The 19,319-nt window shown below is 36.9% G+C and overlaps 1 protein-coding gene across 1 annotated transcript in view; it reads left to right on the top strand.

Moving 5' to 3' along the window:
- Positions 1 to 18,494, top strand: part of ERLIN1 (ER lipid raft associated 1) — a 38,432-nt gene extending 19,938 nt beyond the window's left edge. The window contains exons 8-12 of the mRNA XM_079793498.1: positions 1,278 to 1,336; positions 4,107 to 4,198; positions 12,218 to 12,307; positions 13,210 to 13,289; positions 16,128 to 18,494. Of these exons, the coding sequence (XP_079649624.1) occupies positions 1,278 to 1,336; positions 4,107 to 4,198; positions 12,218 to 12,307; positions 13,210 to 13,289; positions 16,128 to 16,352 (546 nt within the window). The 3' untranslated portion in view covers positions 16,353 to 18,494. The remainder of the gene's footprint in view (positions 1 to 1,277; positions 1,337 to 4,106; positions 4,199 to 12,217; positions 12,308 to 13,209; positions 13,290 to 16,127) is intronic.
- The last annotated feature ends 825 nt before the right edge of the window (positions 18,495 to 19,319 follow it).

The raw sequence follows: 19,319 nt of genomic DNA, 5'->3' as shown, positions 1-19,319 counted from the left end.
TGTTCGCTTTCACGTAAGGAAGGCTATGTTGCTTAAACATTGTAAAAAGGTTTTTTTCAAATGCCTTAAAAGAAGGGCATGTGTTTAAAGTCTTCCTTGCTTAAAAGTTTAGCCAGTTGAATGAATGAATGAATGAATGAATGAATGAATGAATGAGGAAGGGAGGAAGAAAAGGAAGGGAAGAGAAGGGAAGGCAGGAAGGTGAAGAAAAGGGGAGGGGAAGGGGAGAGGAAAGAAGCCCTAGCCAATGTGGCTCAGCTGGTTGGGCATTGTCCCATGCACTGAAAGGTTGCAGGTTTGATTCTTGCACATGCCTGGGTTTCCAACTTGATCCCCGGTAGGGGACGTGCAGGAGGGAGCCAATTGATGTTTGGCTCTCACATCAATGTTTCTCTCCCCTTCTCCCTCTCTCTCTAAAAATCAGTTTTTTAAAAAATAAAAGTTTAACCAGTTTTCAGAGGAAAATTAACTTTCAGATCAGCAAAGTGTTTTGTGTATGCTTGCCATGTAGGAGGGAGTGAGGGCTGTTTAACTAGTAAAACCAAAATGTTGTGAGAGATCAAGTCCTATATGTAGAAAAGTCAGCCTTCAAAAACTACACTTCCCAAGTATGTCAAAGTACACTGGTTAGGAAAACAAATTTTCTACCAAACAGTGTCTACAAAGGCAAATAGACTTTGTTCTTAGTGAGATTCTAGAAAGAATATAAGCTATTAATTGGTATTTGTTTTCCTTCTGTCTTTGGCTGTTTGTTTATAGCCAGTACTGAGTGATTGCTGGTTTAGAAAGTGGTAAATTCATTTACTACTCACTTTGTTAAGTTGCATGTACTCACCTGGGTTTTTTGTTTTCATATTTGTTCTTGGTTGTTTTCTACTTAACAATTTAAATCTGGGAATTTTACCTGTCTTTTATTTCTTTGGTTTGAAAATTGGTAAAGGAATCAAAATATCCAACTAAAGAGCTTTGTGAAAAGTCTTTTAAGAGAGAACTTGTTCCCTACAGGAGTTTATTTCCTCAACTGGTAGAATGGTTTTTCTTGTAGTCAGGGTTTTTTTTGGTGTTTTTTTTGGAAACAAGAAGTAGCTTATCCTTGATTATTGGTGTGATGGCTGAAAAGTAGATTTTTCTCGTGGGATCCCCACAGGTGTTAGTAGGCAGCTAGCCATGTCGTAGTTGTTTCGTTAGTTTCACTTGAGGAGCTCTTCTATAGAAGATTTAGTTTGAAGATTCATTTTTCAAATATACTTTGGCTTTTTTTCACTTTTATTTTTTAGGCTGTGCGTGTTACAAAACCCAAAATCCCAGAAGCCATAAGAAGAAATTTTGAGTTAATGTGAGTAATGTGCATGGGATCCCAATATTTTATTTAGGGCTGTCTACATATTAATATACCAGTCTAAAGGAAATGTCTGTGTGAGATATTACATTCTGGGGTGTGTTATGTGTTTGTATTCCATACTTTAATTCTAATAATACAGTCAAACCTCGGTTCTTGAACGTCCCCCATCTTGAACAATTTCAGTTCACAGAAAATGTCTCAACTGTCAAACAAAATTTGGGTTCTCGACCCAACAACCCTTTCATGATCAGTTACTCATCTCTCAGGCAACAAAGGAGAGAATGTGTAAATTTGAGTCATTTTACCGCTAAACCTCCTGTTAACATCTCAGGAAATTGTGCTGTGAATATTTTCGTGTGTTTTGCTTTTGTGGCTGCTTATTATTATTAAACACATACAGTAAGTCACCATGGGAACCAAGAAATTTAGTGATAGCGGCAAAGTGAAAGGAAAGTTGTAAGAACATGATAGAGTTTAAAAAAGACTTAATTGCAAAGCATGATAGAAGTGTTTGCATGTCTGATCTGTATATTTCATTTTATTTCTGCTAAATTTTCATTTACATTTCATATCCTTTTTGTTTTTATAGTATTTCATGATAGCTTAAACAGTAACTTAGACATGTACTGTATGTTGTAACAAAGATTAAAATAGGGAATCATTGAGGGTCTGGAATGGATTAATTCAATTTACATTATTTCTAATGGTAAAAAATATTTTGGTTTTCTAATAAATCTCTTCTAGAGCAGCCTTCTGGAAGGAATTAAGTTCCAGAACCGAGGTTCTACCGTATTGCCTATTCTAGTGTCCTAATTCCCACTAGACTCTTACTAGTTTTCTCCCTGTGGACATTTCAGGAGCAGCTTCAGTGGCTAAGGGTGCAGATGGCTGTAGAACTATGGTTGGAAGCCTAAGGAGCTGTAATTGTGTTGTGAATAATACCTTGAATTAAATATTAATAGGGGAGAAAAAGAGTTCTAGCTGTTAAGGTTGAAGAGAGTGCCTACATTTTGTTACTGTGTTATAATGGTCAGAATAGACTCTTTCTTGGTATAAGGTTTGGTTTGTATGTGGTTGCGTATCTAAAGTTAGACCTGAGTCTTTACAATTTGCCCCTGGGGAAGCTTTTCCTGAATTGACTCCTGAGATTATTTTCTTTTTTATGTGTCCAGGGCTGACTGGGTATGAGAAGTTACTTGCTTGACATGAAATTAGTTTCTAAGTGTTTTTAGAAGATTCTTTTTAGAGGAATACTTACCATAGTCAAAATGGCAATATTATTCTCATATGACAGTACTGAGAAGAAGAAACAAAGTCTAGAAAATTTGGCTGACATGTTAAGAGGAAAAATATGCAATGCTGGAAAAGTAACTTTGTAAAAGGGATACAACAGATGTATAAATACAAGGGATCCAACATGTAATAATACTAATAGTTTATGGAGTGACATACTTCTAAGTCCTATTGTTCCCCAGTCTATCTTTTATTATGCAGAGTTTTATTTTCCCTTTTTTCATTGTAGAAAAGGAACGCTTTTTAAAAACTGTAAAGCATTGCCCGGCCTGTGTGGCTCAGTGGTTGAGCGTCAACCTATGAACGAGGAGGTCATGGTTCAATTCCCGGTCGGGGCACATGCCCAGGTTGCTGGCTCAGGAGGCAGCTGATCAATGATTCTCTCTCATCGTTGATGTTTCTGTCTTTTTCTCCCTCTCCCTTCCTCTCTGAAATCAATAAAAATATATTTTAGAAAAACACACACAAAAAAACTGTAAAGCACAGAATGCGGAGCTGAATAGATCATGGGCCTGATCCATTAATAGAAAAAAGTATTTGTTGAAGGCTCATTATGGTGTTAGGCTTTCAATATGTTGGCTTCTGGTGATGGAAAGATGAATACTATGTGTTCTCTGCTCTCAAATTCCTCATAGTATCCAGTATGTCATTTTATGTCTTTATTAGTGTTGGCAGGAGGAAAGGCAAGAGCTTTGGGTAAATGTTTTGGGGAAATCATTGGAGTTACTTTTCAGATAATTCTGGATCTTTCCTAATTTTATAGACTATTGTATTTCCAGAATTAAAGCCATCTTGAGATCATCCAAGCTAACCACTCACCTAATAGTAATTTTTAAAATATCATTCCTGCCATGTGGTCACCCAATTGCCACTTGTACATACTTTTAGTGATATGTCAGCCATTTCCATTATTAGAAAACTCAGATTCTTAGAAAATTTTTTCTTACATTGAGCCCCGGTTCACCACCTAGTAAACTGCCATCTAGTTTTATCTTTCATACAGCAAATAAGGCCACTGCACAAGGGTGTCTGCCTGAAGAGGGACTGAAATCCAGCCCTGTTCTGCTTGCAAAACCATGCACCTAAGGACTGCATCTACCCAGAAGTCGGTGCCTTTTGCTAATTGGCCCAGAGATGCTGTATGGGCTAGACGGAGGCCTAACAGCAAAGGAGCATTTATATACTCCAGATACTTCCAAATCACAGGCCTTTCTATCATACAGTTAGAGGAAAAAGTCAAATTAAAATTCAAAGGTGCTAAATTTGATTCCTATCTCTAGGTAACTTTGGGCAAATCATTTAACATTTCAACCTCAGATTCATTGTATATAAAATAGGGTAACGCCTCTCTTTGCCTATCTTAATGATTCAAAAAGTTCTTGTTGAAGATGGTTCTCTGACCCACTATAGAATCAGAATTACTTCCTGTGACTGCATGTTATTTCTAATTTTTATAATATTTTGTCTACAGGGAGGCTGAGAAGACAAAACTTCTTATAGCTACCCAGAAACAAAAGGTGGTGGAGAAAGAAGCTGAGACAGAGCGGAAAAAGGCTATTATAGGTATTTGGATTTATTTCCGAAATGGCTGTCTCTGAGTACATGTGTTGTGAGTTTGTCCTGTTCTTTGTCAGCTTCATATTAGATATTGATGGGACTCAAATAAGATTGAATCATACATAGTTTAGAATTCTGGAAACTTCTTTATACAGTCAGATTTTCTAAAGCCTTTAAAAGCAGATGAGGCCAGTACGTAATAAAGTTCTTTGGCTCTCCACCATGTCATTGGCTGCCACGACTGTTGTCTTTTTCAAGGACTGGGAAAGTAGACAGGATTTGGGGGCAGTCTAGCCTCTGTGGAATAGGGTTTTTGTTTATACATATTTAGGAGAGAGAAGTTTTAGGCAAAAGCGCAAGATTATAGTATGTATCCTTGCTGTTGGCATGCAACTAGTTTTATCTGGATAGATGAATAATACCACCTCCGAAAGCAGCAAGATTGCTTACAGGAACCAGTGACTTCCCTAACACTCCAGGGTACTGTATATTAAATTGCCATTTTAAGCCCCCAGTTGTTTGTTCTTGGATGCTGAAAGCTTAAGGAGTTTTTCATTGAATATTTCAAATATGCAGAATATACAGAGAACAATATAATGAAGGCTTAACTTTTTGCCATATTTTCTTCAAATCATATTTGCTTTAAGAAAATTATATATCTGTTTGAAGCCTCCTGTAGACCCTTCCCTGGTTTTATTTTTTGACCCGTCTTCACAGAGTAGCTTGTATTCTGAAGTTGATGTATAGCTTTCTACCCATATTTTGATACTTTCGCTGAAAGAATGTGATAATTCACAGATTCTTTTAAACTACAAAAATGCTATCAGACTCTACCTTTTATTTCATAACTTGTTTTTTGTTGTTGTTGTTGTTATTTCTTACCTTGACTTTTAGAGAGAGTGGAAGGGATGAGGGGAGAGAGAGAGAAACATGGATGTGAGAGATCGGCTGCCTCCCACACACACCCATCGGGGGCCGGGATCGAGCCTGCAACCAAGGTATGCATCCTTGACTGGAATCGAACCCTCGACCCTTCAGTCCTGGGGCCCACACTCTAACCATTGAACAAAACTGTCCAGGGCCTCAACTTGCCTTTTTAAACCAACATTGTTTGAGTTTTATTCATATTGATACATGATCTACTTGGTTTTTAATTACTGTGTATTTTCATGAGTAAACCTTGATTTATTCTGATAGATCACTAATGAATAGTTAGGTAGTTTCTAGTTTTTCCTTATTACAAAGAGTGCTGCAGTAATGCCCTTATCCAGGTCTCTGTGAACACATGCAAGCATTTTCCTAGAATAGTGTTACTCAACATGTGGTGTGGATCAGTGCCCTGTCACCAGCTTTTTGTTTCTGATCCACAATGAGAGGAGTACAGAAATGGAGAATGGGTGTTTAAAAATTCCTTCAGCTTTTTTTTTATGTCTGTTGAATCTAATTAAAAACTTGAGCTTGTGCTTTTGTTTTGAATATTTTTCTTAGTACTTCATTTTTATTATATAATATAATAAAGATGTAATATGCAAATGGTCGTTACACCTTGAAGCGTAATGACCCACCAAGTAAGGACCAGATCACGGATCAGCAGGAGGGTGGGGTGGCGGAGAGCTACAGGAGGGGGCAGGGCAGCAAGCTATGAGGAGGGGCGGGGGGAGCTACAGGAGGGCGGGGCAGCAGGCTGAGAGCTACAGGCGGGTGGCAGCGAACTACTGGTAAGCTACTGGCGCACGGATTCGTGCGTAGGGCTACTAGTAATTTATAAAATATTGATTCCTAACAGGTTGAAATACCCCAAAAGAAGTGTGCTTTATCAAAGATTCCTCTCAAATACATATCTCGAAGCAGAATTGCTGGGTCACAGGGTATATACATCTTCTAATTTATAATCTATTGCCAAATCGCTCTCTGAAGTGGTTTTTCCATTTCACCTTCTGTTCAGCAGTATTTGAGTTCCAGTATATGTGTTGCCATATTGAATCTCATTTCTGCACATCCTCCTCAACCCTTGGAGTTATCAAACTTTAAAAAATTTATGCCAGTTTGATGGTGGACATTGTATCACATAGTTTCAGTTGAATTTCCCTCAATACTATAAAGTTGAATATTGTTATTGACCATTCAGGTTTCCCTTTTTTTGTAGTATGTGAATTGCATGTTAATATCATTAGTCCATTATTTGATTACGTTTTTTGAACTGACTTGTAGAAGTTCTTTATATCTTCTGGATTTTAATCCTTTCCTATGTTTATACACTGCAGATATCTTCTCTCAATTTGTGGCTTGTCTTTGAACTTTATGATGTTTTTGACATATATATTTAATTTTCAACTAGTTCGATTCATCAATTTTTTCCTTTCTGGTTTGTGCTTTTCCCATCTTGTTTAGGAATTCTTTCTTAGCCCCCAAATAATGATTTTATTCTAAAAGTTTTGTAGTTTTGCTTTTCATATTTAGGTCTTGAATCCATTTGGAATTTATATTAGTGTTTAGTGTGACATAGGAATTCAGGTTTATTTTTTTCAAATGGCAAACCAATTGGCTTCGGACTTAAATAGTTCATTATTTCCTCTACTTGTTTCTAATGCCACATTGGTCATACAACAAGATTCTATACATGGTTTGTTCTGTTGCTTGAGTCTGTATTTTGTTTTAATTTCTTGGTCTAGCTTTCTCCAATATTACCCTGTTTTAAATATTGTAAATTTTATGTTAAGTCTTTCTATCTGAGAGAGCAAGTTTCTCCTTAACTATTTCTCTTAACTGTCCCTAATTATTCCTAAAATTGGCTTGAAAACTATCCGAGGCCCTTTATTCCTCCATATACATTTTAGAACCAGTGCCTCAAGTTCTGTAAAATACAGTATTGGGGTTTTGATTGGAATTGTATTACTTATATATATCACTTTATAGAGAATTATAATATTTATGATATTGAGTCTTATAAATCTGTTGTATTTCTCCATTTATGAGAAATGTCTTTCAAAAACTGTCATTTTCTTCTTAAAGTTCTTGCATATTCTTTGTTAGAGATTTATTTCTATATGTTAACTTTTTTGCTATTATAAATATGCTCCTTTTTTGAAGGTACTTTTTCTAACTTTTTTGCTTTTGTGTAGGTATGCTGTTGGTTTTTTCACTTAGCAATCTTGTTCAAAATGATATTTCTAATAGTCTTGGAATTCCCATTTAAGCAATCATACTGTCTTCAAATCAGTTCTGTTTTTTCCTTTGTAGTCCCACACTTTTTAGTTCTATCTTACTGCTTTAGGTTATGCCTTATTGAAAAGAAAGATGGTAATAAGCATTCTTGTCTTGTTCCTAACTTTACATAGTCCCAATGATGTTGGCTGTACTTAACTTTTATTGGCTTAGTGAAGTTTCCTTCTGCCTCTTGCTTGCCAAGAGATTTTATCCTGAATGGCTGTTAAAACTTTTAGAATTTTTTATGTATCTGTTGAAATGACCATATACTTTTTCTTTTTAAAGCTGTTAACATGGTGAATTATAGTAATAGATTTTCTGTTACTGGATTATTTTGTCTTCCTGGGATAAACCCACTTGGTCATAATGTAGGAGGTTCACCCCAATACATTTCTCTATATGGTTTGCTGGTTATTTCTGTAAAGTGTTTTTATTTTAATAAATGAGATCAGCTTATATATTTTTTCCTTCTATCCTTAAATGTCAGGTTTTGTTTTGTTTTTGTATCATGGTTACATTAGCCTCAAAATGAGATGCAGAACATTTCTTCTTTTCTAGAACATTTTGTATAAACTACATATTATCTCTTCTTTGTAGATTTGATGGAACTCACTTGTAAAAGCCATCTTGGTCCAGTGGGGTTTGCATTTGTTTGTGTGTTTGTTTTGTATGCTTGTTTTTTTTGTGGTAATACTTAACTTACTGTTTTAATTTCTTTATTGCATATAAGTCTACTCAGATATTTGTTTCTTTTTGAGTTCTGGTAGTTATATTTTTCTAGAAAATGGTCCATTTCATCTGCTATTTCAAATTTGGGGGCATAAATTTGTAGAATTCTTTTTTGATTTTTAAAAACCTCTACCAAATTGGTATGCTGCTCCCTTTTTATTTTTAATATTATTTACTGTGCCTTTTTTTTTCTGAATCAATTTTGCCAGAGGTCTGTCTTATTTTACTCATCTTTTCAAAGAACTGAATTTTAATTTGGTTGATTCTATTGTCACTTTTAAAAAAATAATACCACACTTAGTTTTATTATTTCTTTCCTTCTACCTTTTTGAGCTTACTTATTGGTTCTTTTCTAACTTACTGAGTTACTTAATTCTTTAGTTTTCAGTCTTTTCTAATGAAAATATGTAAGCTTATATGTTTTCTTCTAAGTTCTGCTTTAGGTATATCTCAAATTTTGAAATGTAGTTTATTACTGGTTTTCAGTTTTAATTTAAAAAAACATTTTCATTATGATTTCTTTGCCTGATGAATTATTAAAAGGGTTTTCAGGGGGCTACCTTTTCAGTGTTGATTTCCAATAGTCAGAAAATATCATCATTGTTATATGAATTCTTAAGTATTTGTTGAAATTTGCTTTGTGGCCTATCAATACATGGTCCTTTTTTGGTAAATGTTCTGCCTGCTTACAAAGATTGAATGTACATTCTCTATATGCTGGATGCAGGTTTCTCTGTATAACCATTAGGTGAGGCTGGTGTTGTTCACATCTGTATTCTTCCAATTTTTCCCTTCTTGAGCTATCAGTTACTGAGAAAGGTGTGTTAAATCCCACTATGACTATGGATTTGTTAACTTATAATTTTTTTCTTTATGTGTTTTGGGGCTATATCATTACGAGCATTCAGGTTTAGATTGTTATATCTCCTAGGAAAATTGCACCCATTATGTAGTAACCCTCTTTATCCCAAACATGTTTTTGGCTTAAGGTCTATTTTTTCTGATGATAATATAGCTATACCAGATTTCTTTTGATTAGTTATTTTCTTGTTGTATCTTTTCGCATCCTTTTACTTTCAACTTTTCTATGTCATTATGTTTTAGGTGTGTCTCTTGTAAACAGCATATAGCTGGATTTTGTTATCTTACCCAATGTGAGAATCTGTCTTTTAACTGGTGAGTTTAGTCTTTTTATATTTATTGTGGTTACTGCTATGTTGGGTTTATTTATATTATTTAATTTTGTGCTATTTATCATGCATCTTTTTCTCTGCTTATTTTCCCCCTCTTTTCTGATGGATATTGAATTGATTGGATTTTCTTTATTCTTTTACTTGATTGGAAGTTTTACATTTAGTTTTTAGAATTATAACTAGTCATGACCTGTAAAATGTTAACAAGCATATCTGACTTGACAAAGTCTAAAGTTATTCTATTCTCTTCTTGAATAATACCTTAAAATACTTTAATTCTTATCACTGTCCTCCAATTTTTTATATTACTGTTGTCTAGTATTTTAGTTTCATGTTGTTTTTATTCCCCCATTAAGTATCATCATCGTTGATTCTTACAGTAAATATTTATTTCAATTTTTACATGTATTATGTAATTTTTTCTTCTCCATTGTTTCTGGCAATTCATTTTTTTTTTCCTGCTAGTTTTTTTCAGTGAAGGCTTAGAGTGGAAACTTGCTCAGTTTTTCTTGGTCTGAAATGCTTTTGTTTCATTCTTGAATGATAATTTAGCCTATAATTCTAAACTCAATTATTATTCTTTGTTACTTTGGTGGTATTATTTTATTTTTGTTTTGCCTCTTCTTCTCTTTTTACTTTTAAGATTTTTCTCTTTGTCTTTGGGTATTCTCCAGTTTCACTATGATGTGTCCAGGTAGAGAAAAGCTTACTTCTCACTGGGCTGGTAGAAAGAGTTTTTACTAATTAATTTCTTTAATTATTATAGTTTTACTGATTTCAGAGAGGAAGAGAGAGAAACATAGAAACATCAGTGATGAGAGAGAATCAATGGTAGGCGGCTTCCTGCACGCCCCCTACTTGGGGACCGAGCATGCAACCTGGGCATGTGCCCTGACTGTGAATTGAACCATGACTTCCTGAATCATAGGTTGATGATCAATCACTGAGCCATACTGGTCGGGCAAGATAGAGTTTTTTAGCCTCACTGGAGTTGCAGTTCTGTAGCTGTCTCTGTTGTATACAGGCGTCTCAGTTCCAACATCTCAGGGCCTCATCTTCTGGCCCTGCCTGGGCAATAACCCAAGTTCTTCTCCCTTACTTGTCTAATAACCACCCCTGGGCTGCCACTATACAGACTCTCATCTCTCCCTTTGCTTATGTCTCTTGAGCTCCCATTTTTTTCTTAGAATCTCAGCCCTGGGTTAAAAAACAAATTCTTTCTTAGAATCTCAGTCATGCGTTAAAAAACAAATTGGTTAAATTTTATCTAGCACTTTAAAGCAGTTATTTTCAACCAGTGTGCCAAGGCAGGAACACTGGTGTGCTGTAAGAATTTTTAATACCTGACTAGTCAGGGCACTGACCTCTGTCCCTTAGATTGTCCAATAAAAAAATCACAGCAGTGAACACAACAATAGTTGTCCGATACGAATGAATCAATAGTATACCCTATTTTTGTCAGATTGACAAAAAAATATAGTTTTTGGTGTGCTGCAGAATTTTAGTAATGAGTTTATGTGTGCCATGAGATGAAAAGGTTGAAAGTTGCTCCTTTAAGGTGTTGTTAGCTGAAGGATTTTTCTCATTAGCCTACTCCACCATTTTTCTAGACGAAGTTCAGTCATACTCTTCATGGCTTTATCCACACGCATCAAAGAGCGGTGTTCAATGGGGCTATGGCAGCACTTCCCTTATGTTGAAACACCGGTCTCGGGGTTCTAGCTGCAGATGCCAGATCCCCCCACCTTTTATTCAAGCTTTATCTTGAGTTTCTGCTTATCACTAAATTTCTAGCCCAGTTGAATATAGTCTATCTTTGGGGTGGTATGATATAAATTGACTTTATGGCTGATAGGGAAATGTGCCCTGAAGTAGTTGAAAAAGGCTACTGTCTTCTAGAAAGAAAAAAACACTTGGAAATTTTTTTAACATTATGCATTTCCCCTGGGAAGTGCATAAAATGTGTTAAAATATTCACCTTCTTTGTCTGAAAGGAGAATTGAGAACGCTCTTCAAGAAATGCAGTGATTGAAATAAAAGTTTAATTAGAGTCTTTCTCCCTTGGTCCTGGATCCTTTGATTGGGCCAGAGGTTTACTAAGAAGGTTTCTCATTTTCCCCACCTGTAACGGCCTGCTGCAGCTAACTTGTTCACTCCCAGCACTGTTTTTACATTCTCAGATGAATTATCCTTCTTTCTCTTTTACCTTCCATGGCAGTCAGAATATTCCTTCTCTGATATTATTTTCATCGTGTTATTTCCTTTATGGCAATTTAACAGTTGATCCTGAGCATATTAAAGCCTAAATTCCTTAGGCTGTCACTCAAGACAGGTATCTTCTAGCCCTCTTTCTATTCTTATTTTTTGTTGTATCTCTTATCAGCTGACTCTGTATTACCTCTCACTTGCTCATTCGTACCTTCTTTGTTTACACCTTCTGCCTTGTCCACCTAGGTCATGTCCATTATTTTCTTTAAGATTTCTTCTAGAAGGCCTTCCTTGGTGTAACTTACCTTTCTTTCTCCTGCCACATTATATTAATTGTCCTACCTTGCCATGCATTTACGTTGCTCTGTTTTTGTTCTGAGTATTTCAGTGAAGTATCTTTTTCCCCCCATTAGCTTGTGGACCATTGCTATTTAATCCCTTGAAGGACTGGAAGTATTACCTTTTGTATTCCCCTTCCCACAAAATTAGCACTGTCAAAATAGAACAGTAAAGTAGGAAATAGACTCCCTTTTTTTCCATCGAGTTGTTTACTATGTGGTTAGATAAACTTAATGAAACGGTCCATAACACCTTATGTAAGTAAACGTTAGACTGTGTGCTGTCGATTCTAAGTACCTGTGGAGCTAGGGAAATGTTTTTGAATGTGTCTTCTTTTGTATGATTATAGAAGCAGAGAAGATTGCACAAGTGGCAAAAATTTGGTTTCAGCAGAAGGTGATGGAGAAAGAAACTGAAAAACGCATATCTGAAATTGAAGGTACATCAAGAAAAAAAGAGGCTTTGACTATCCTAATCTGCCTCTCTGCCCCAGGGGTTGGGCTCTGTGGTGGGTGGGAAGGCCATAGACAGAATAGTCTGAAGAAAGTGACTGACTTGATATTCTAGGTAAATTTTTTAAAAATTGCCATTACATATCTTAGCTCTTGGTTTGGTTTGTGACTTTGGCTAACTCAACCTTTCCTTTTCCGACTTATTAGCTCCCACTTTGTTCTCAGGCAGTATGATAATTACCCATAATCAGTTGTAAAGAATGTATAAGATGAGAAACCCCAACACAACCAGTTTCTTTCCTACCTGTCAACAAAAAAAACACACCATAAAAATTAGCTGGGAAAAAAGAAGCCACGGTTTTCACAGAGCTCTCAAACTCCTTGATTTCACAGAGGGATGTTGCTGTTCTTAGCTCATAGTCTTGGAGACCAAATATTCAACCTCTTCTGCTTATATACTGCTGCTTTCTGTTGTTTGGATCAAATGCGGGGGTAGGGGAGGGAGAAAATGCAGTAAATAAAGCAGAGCTTTTATGTCTGGATTTTATTATTTCACTTGAAGCCAAGAGTGGGGTGGGTTGTAATGCTTTGGATGATGGGGGTGGAGAAAGAGCAATTTTAGGTGGAAAATGAAGTGGGCTCAGCTGAGCTGGGAGTTGTTCAACATTGACAAGAGTATTCCCATTTAAGTCCTCAGAAGCTATCTGAGGACTGGGATTTGAAAACTGCTGGAGTTACTGGTATATGCTTTTAAAGTAAAGTAAGTGATCAAAGTATCAGGCAGTGGAGAAAGGGACTGTTACCTAAAGTAGAGTCTGAACTTGTTACCCAGCTGAGGAAATAGATCACAAGTTTCCTTTGTTTTAAATACCCTATGTTGTTTTGCTAGATGCCGCTTTCCTGGCCCGAGAGAAGGCAAAAGCAGATGCTGAATATTATGCTGCACATAAATATGCCACATCAAACAAGGTGACTGGCTCTCTGTGCCACTCTCCTAGTAATACAGTTTGGGGTTTTGGTTTCTCTTGTGGGGGCTCTAACGTGATAAAGGAGATTTTATCCAGTGTCAAGAAAGGATAGTTACTGTCACACCCTCTAGAATCAGCCAATCACGTAGCAAGATATATTATACACTTATTAGATAGGGAATTTTGTATATTTGCGTATAAAAAATGGGGAGCTATGACAAAGGCAAGCAGATATATAAAAATACATGCCATATAGCAAGCATGTCAAACTCGCGTCCCATGAGCCACATGTGACCCACAACGAATATTTTTGCAGCCCAGCTAATATAACGGTATGCAAGAAACGTTTTAATAAAAATTTTGTAACTTAATTTTTACAATATCCTGTTATACATAATTATTAATAATGAACTACTACATTCGCTCTTGACTGATTACTATAATCGTGTTGCATTCATTTCCCTTACATGCCTTACGCACAGGCGCACCATTTCTCTCCACTAATACTAGCAGTGAATATTTTAGCAGCCGATTGCCATGTCATTAGTCTTGTACTGACTTGTTTGGTGTGCGCAACAGGAAATAGTTCACTTTCAGAAAACAAGAAAAATAGAAATTTGTGTTACGCTTTTTAATTTATGTAGTTATTCAGTGTCTGGTAAGTTAATGTTCAAGAAAAAATATTAATTTTTATTAAAATGTTCTATTATTTTATGTTAACAATTACTCATTTATTTCAGTCCTTTGTATTTAGCATGTTTCTATCGAAATTTATGTTTCTATGAAAATGGAAGCTTTTGTTTGTTGCGGCCCACACAAACTTAAATCTTGTTTATTTGGCCCGTGTTAGCCTTTTGAGTTTGACATGCTTGCCATATGGCCATTCATTTGTACTGCTATATAAGAATTCAGTAATCAAGAAAATTGAGGGGCTTCTGAAATGACAAAAAGAACCGAAGAGTAAAGTTTACTTAGAATTGCTTCCCAGAAAAGGTAGGTTTTTTGAGTAAGCTTGTTAAAGCAGTATTTCTCATCCGAGACATTCTTGGCATTTTGGAGTGAGATACTACTTAATTGTTGAAGATCATCTCATGCATTATGGGATATTTTGCACCCCAGGCCCTTGCCTACTAAATGTCAGTAGTGTTTGCCAATTATTTTAATAGTCAACACCCCTCCCCATACACACGTGTTTCCAAATGCTACCAATTGAGTATTGCTTGTTTACTGGGCTTTTTAAATGTTCTAGTCATGAGGCATTTTATGTGTAATAACTTGAGAAAGGAGGTTGGGTGATGTATGGGTGACCAATTTTTGTGTAGGGACTAGGGTAAGTTTAGGTCTAGAGACTACAGGCCTAGTTAACAGAAATTATTTAATTAAGAGGCAGCTAGAACCCCCATGGCTTTCTGAGAAGGGAAGGAGATGAACAAGGTTTATAAGGTTATTAGTTGTAGAGTAGATTGGACAGAAAGAATGGAGACAGAGTTTGCTAAGGTATAGGATATAGTTTCCAGGATTGTAGTAAAGATTGAAGGTAGAGACAGAGCTTAAACTCTTTTGATTTAGAAAAGAGCAAAATAATCTGTATTCAGAAGAAATGATAAGACTTGAAATTCAGTATGAATTTAGAAATACACTTAACACATTGGAGGACACAGCTCTATAGAAACGGAATGGAGTTTGGTCAAGATGAAGGCGAGATGAGAAACTTGAGTTTACAAAACTAACATTTCAAATCTGTCATGGGAGAGGCTGACCAGGCACAAATACCCAGATCTTGTCGTGAAATCAGCCTATGCCAAAAGGGCAGCAAGTAGTTTTATGTCACTTTGAAAAATGCTATCCACATATTGACCTATATATATAATAAGGCTTTAGAAAGTAATATATAATAAGGCTTTTAGAAAGTTTATACACGGTGAACAGATTTAATGGCAGAGTTTCAGCAGGGGATATGAGTCAACTGGAAAAGGTGTAGGTCCAGGAGTGGAAGATGTCAGAGGGCTGTGAAGAACAAGATGGGCTTTTGCCTGGAGGACAGGCTGGGACTTGAGATGAGGAGAGAATCACTAGGGAAGGCTCTGAGAGGCTTTGGAGTATATTTTAAGGATCATTGGAAATGAATAAGTTTTAATCAAACCCAGAGAGATTGTGATTGGATATATCTTAGCATCACGATTTAAACAAGACACTGTGACAGGGAGAGAAACCTGATGATTGACAAACATCTGTCCATCACAAACAGATTAAACATCCAGTTTCTGGGTAGCGGCAAGAGGCCAGACCAGGTGATTTCTTGAGATATTTTCTAGTTCTGAAATGTGATCAAGAAAAGCAGAATCACAGGTGATTGATTATAAGGTTCTGAGCCCAGGCCCTTCCTGTGAAGCTCTGCCACTCCCATCCATTGACCTGTTCATATATCAGGAGAGCCAGCAGAAATTCCAGACCGATCCCAGGTTGATTCAGCTGGATGAAATGATAAAGTACATATGGAAGTACTTCAGCAGCCACAAGTCATTATGGAAATGTTATCATCATTACTTAGTGAGTTATCATTCATTGTTCCTCAAAATCACCCCCAACCTTTTTTTTTTTTAAAATTAAAAAATAAACAGATTCTCCTACATTATAACAGCTTGTTGAATGAACTTCAAGTCTGGAATATAGCTATTAATGTGATAGCCACACTTCAAAGTGAGAGAGGGTCATTGCAACAATTCAGATTTGAGTAATGATATCAGTAGAGCAATAGGGAAATGTGTGTAAGGAAATAGAGGGATGCATATTGCACCAAAGTGTCCTGATGCCTCTGCTCCTGTTTGTCCCCACACAGCACAAATTGACCCCGGAGTATCTGGAGCTCAGAAGGTACCAGGCCATTGCTTCTAACAGTAAGATCTACTTTGGCAGCAACATTCCGAGCATGTTCGTGGACGCCTCTTGTGCTGTGAAATATTCAGATGTTAGGACTGGAAGGAAAAGCTCTCCTCTCCTCTCTAAGGATGCTGCTGAACCCTCTGGAGAGAGCCCTGTCCAAAAGAAGGAAAGCATAGGTTGATGCAAGAGGTGGAAATGTTCTCCCATATCAAGATGTGGCCCAAGGGGTTCAGTGGGAATAATGGTTACGCGACTCCCTGTGCTCGTGTGTTCTGCCTCTCCTGTGGTAGTCCTGGCTTATCAGCTGATTCCAGGATAGAGCCAGCTATCTGGCACCCAAATGGTCTTTTCAGCCACAGTTTTATCAAGTATGCTGTGTGTGATCCTTGCTAAACTGGTACTCATGAACGAAAGAAAGTCTAATGCTAAGATACTGCCTGCACTGGAATGTTAAACACTAAATACATAACAAGCTGTGTTTTCCTAAGCTGAGATCTATTGAATAATGTTTACATTGGTCCCAGGGGAAATATGTGCTCAGCCACTCAAGAGATAGAAGGCCAGAGAGAAGACGGCCAGGATGTGGTAAGTGTAAAGAAGACTCACTACACCTGGGACCCAGGCTCTCTCTAGGGTCTGCAGTGTACATCCATGTGATTAGCATCTAGTCTGCTGAAGTTCCCCAGGAAATGATCTTCCAGTTGAGCAACCATTTACTTGATACAATTTGCACCTTTTTGTTTTCCTACAGTCAAGTTGGTGGCTTGCTGGGACATGCACCTTGCCACTCAACCAGATTCCTTGTAGAGATTCCTAATCACTAGTTTATTGCATTAGTAGGCTCAGAGGTAGAGCTTGGTTTGAAGTTTTGGATGAGATGAAACGTTGGCTTTGAATCAAAGTTCTGGGGACCTGAATTCTCCTCCATTGGGTAATGACTGTGTCACTGCCTCAGGCTGTGTGTGACTAAGGTACTTGGTTTCTTGTCACAGACAACTCCTTATAAGTCACCTCTCAGCTCTGGCTGGCCAAGAGCAAGACAGGGCTTTACCAGAAATAGGAGCATCATACAATTCCTAGCTATTCACTGCACAGTATTGTATCATAACTGCAGGAAGTTTTTAAACTGGATTTGGGGTACATTCATTTGCCCTAGTACCTCTGCCTAAAGGCTATATTCTAGGCTGCCATGGTTACTAGCACACTAATTCTCCTTCTCAATATTGTGCATCAGGAGCCTACATAGTGTGGAACAAAGAGTAACTTGGTCATTTTTGTCTCCTTCCCTATTGGCCCTGAGATGCTGAAATCAAAGTTGTTCTCCAGCTTCACCTTCCCTAGGAGATTAGGATTCCACTGACTTCCTGGGCAGCCAGTGGATTTAATCTTCCATGAGAGGATGACAGATTAATCTGTGGCTATGAGAGACCTATTTCACCTGGACATTTTTTTCCTTAAAGATTAACTTTCTTAAAATAGTGTGCCCCATAGTTAGGCCTGAGTATGTGCAGCTTGTTAAGACCTTTTGTGTAGACTTTGTTCAAGCCAGACAGAAACGTCCTGGGATCCTTCCAGCAACCTCTCAGCTGACTCTCAGTCTCATGACAGTTGTGAGTTGTGCCAAACACTTTATATGGGAATGGAATCCCAGATTTGAGTGGGTCTTTTCCTTGGGCCTTATCCTATAAAAGCATTTGTAATATGTAGAGAATCATTTTTTCATTTTTGCTCATTAATTGTATGCATTCTCTTTTTGAGTGAATTTTGTGTTCTCTAGCCCTCAAAAGAACTTTTGAACTAAAAATAAACTCTTCACCTGTCATATATTGTTGCTGCAGATAATGATTGTTGTGGGAAACTTGGATCATTGGTTTTTGTGCTTTCATTACTAGCGATGTTTTCTATTCCCATGAGCTAAAAGTTGCTGCCCCAAAGTGATGGATGTGGGTTATCTTACAAGCCACAAGCCCTGGTGGCAGAGTTGAGGAGCAGGGAAATCACCTGGTGAAGTTTTAAAGAAAGTACTTCCACTTGAAGTGTGCTTCCCTGTGCTCACTGAGCACTAGGTCTAGTCCTCCTTCAGGGATGTTCCTTTTGGCAAATATATACTGTAATCTTGAGTCTAAATTTGTATGTGAAATGCTACCTTTTTTTAAAAAAAGAAACTAAATAAAATTATTTTACTATCAGTGATTTGTGTTTTCCATATGTCTCCATTCTTTTCTGTTGTCTTAATATGCTTCCAAGGCTTTCTTGCCCCTTTCACTAGGTAGCCACTTTATTTAGTAGTTTTACTTAACTACAGAGGCTTTTCTTGTACCCCTCCCAGAACACTGCCTCCCTAGTATGAGAATTTTTAAATAATTTAAAAATATGTTTAATTACAGTTGATTTATTAATTTCAGCTATATAAAAGCGAGTAGACATTTCTATAACTTATGAAGTGATCACTAGTACCTGGCATAAGAATTTTGAAAGCACAGTTTCCATTTTTCTTGACTCGTGGAATTTACTAGGTGTACCAGTTAATAATGCGGATTTTTTTCAATAGATGGAGTTACACATATGTTGATATATATGCAATTTGATATGTATGCTATTTTGTTGAATTGCTCCTTCAGATTACCACTTGTTCCGATCGATAGCACACGCACTTTCTGAGCAGCACTTCAAAATGTACAAAGAAGTGGAAAATTAGGTCTCTGAATGGTCTGCCTCAAAACAAGAAAAGTTCTATTGGGATGGTATCCACAATTTACCTGAAAGATGGGGGAAATGTGTAGCTAGCGATGGACATTACTTTGAATAAAGCACTTTTGATGTTTCTCTTGAAATTATCGTATTTTCTTTGATTACAAAATCCATATTAACTGGTTAATAATGCGAATTAACTATTAACTGGTTAATAATGCAGATTAACTGTTAACCGGTTAATACGGATTGAAGTGCTGCTCAGAAAGTGCGTGTGCCATCGATCAGATCAAGTGGTAATCTGAAGGAGCAAGGTCTAGTGAATATGGTGGGTGGGTTAATACTTCCCAGGCAAGATCTTTTAATGTGTCTTTAACTGGTTTTGAAGTGTGTGATGGTGTGTCGTCATGAAGCAAAATTACTTTGCCCTGTCTTCTGGCCCATTCTGGTCGTTTTA

The sequence above is a fragment of the Cnephaeus nilssonii genome (genome assembly GCF_951640355.1).
Source record: "Cnephaeus nilssonii genome assembly, chromosome: 16".
NCBI classification, from domain to species: Eukaryota; Metazoa; Chordata; class Mammalia; order Chiroptera; family Vespertilionidae; genus Cnephaeus; species Cnephaeus nilssonii.
The sequence above is the reverse complement of the archived record's forward strand: the minus strand, read 5'-3'. Positions and strand labels throughout refer to the sequence as shown.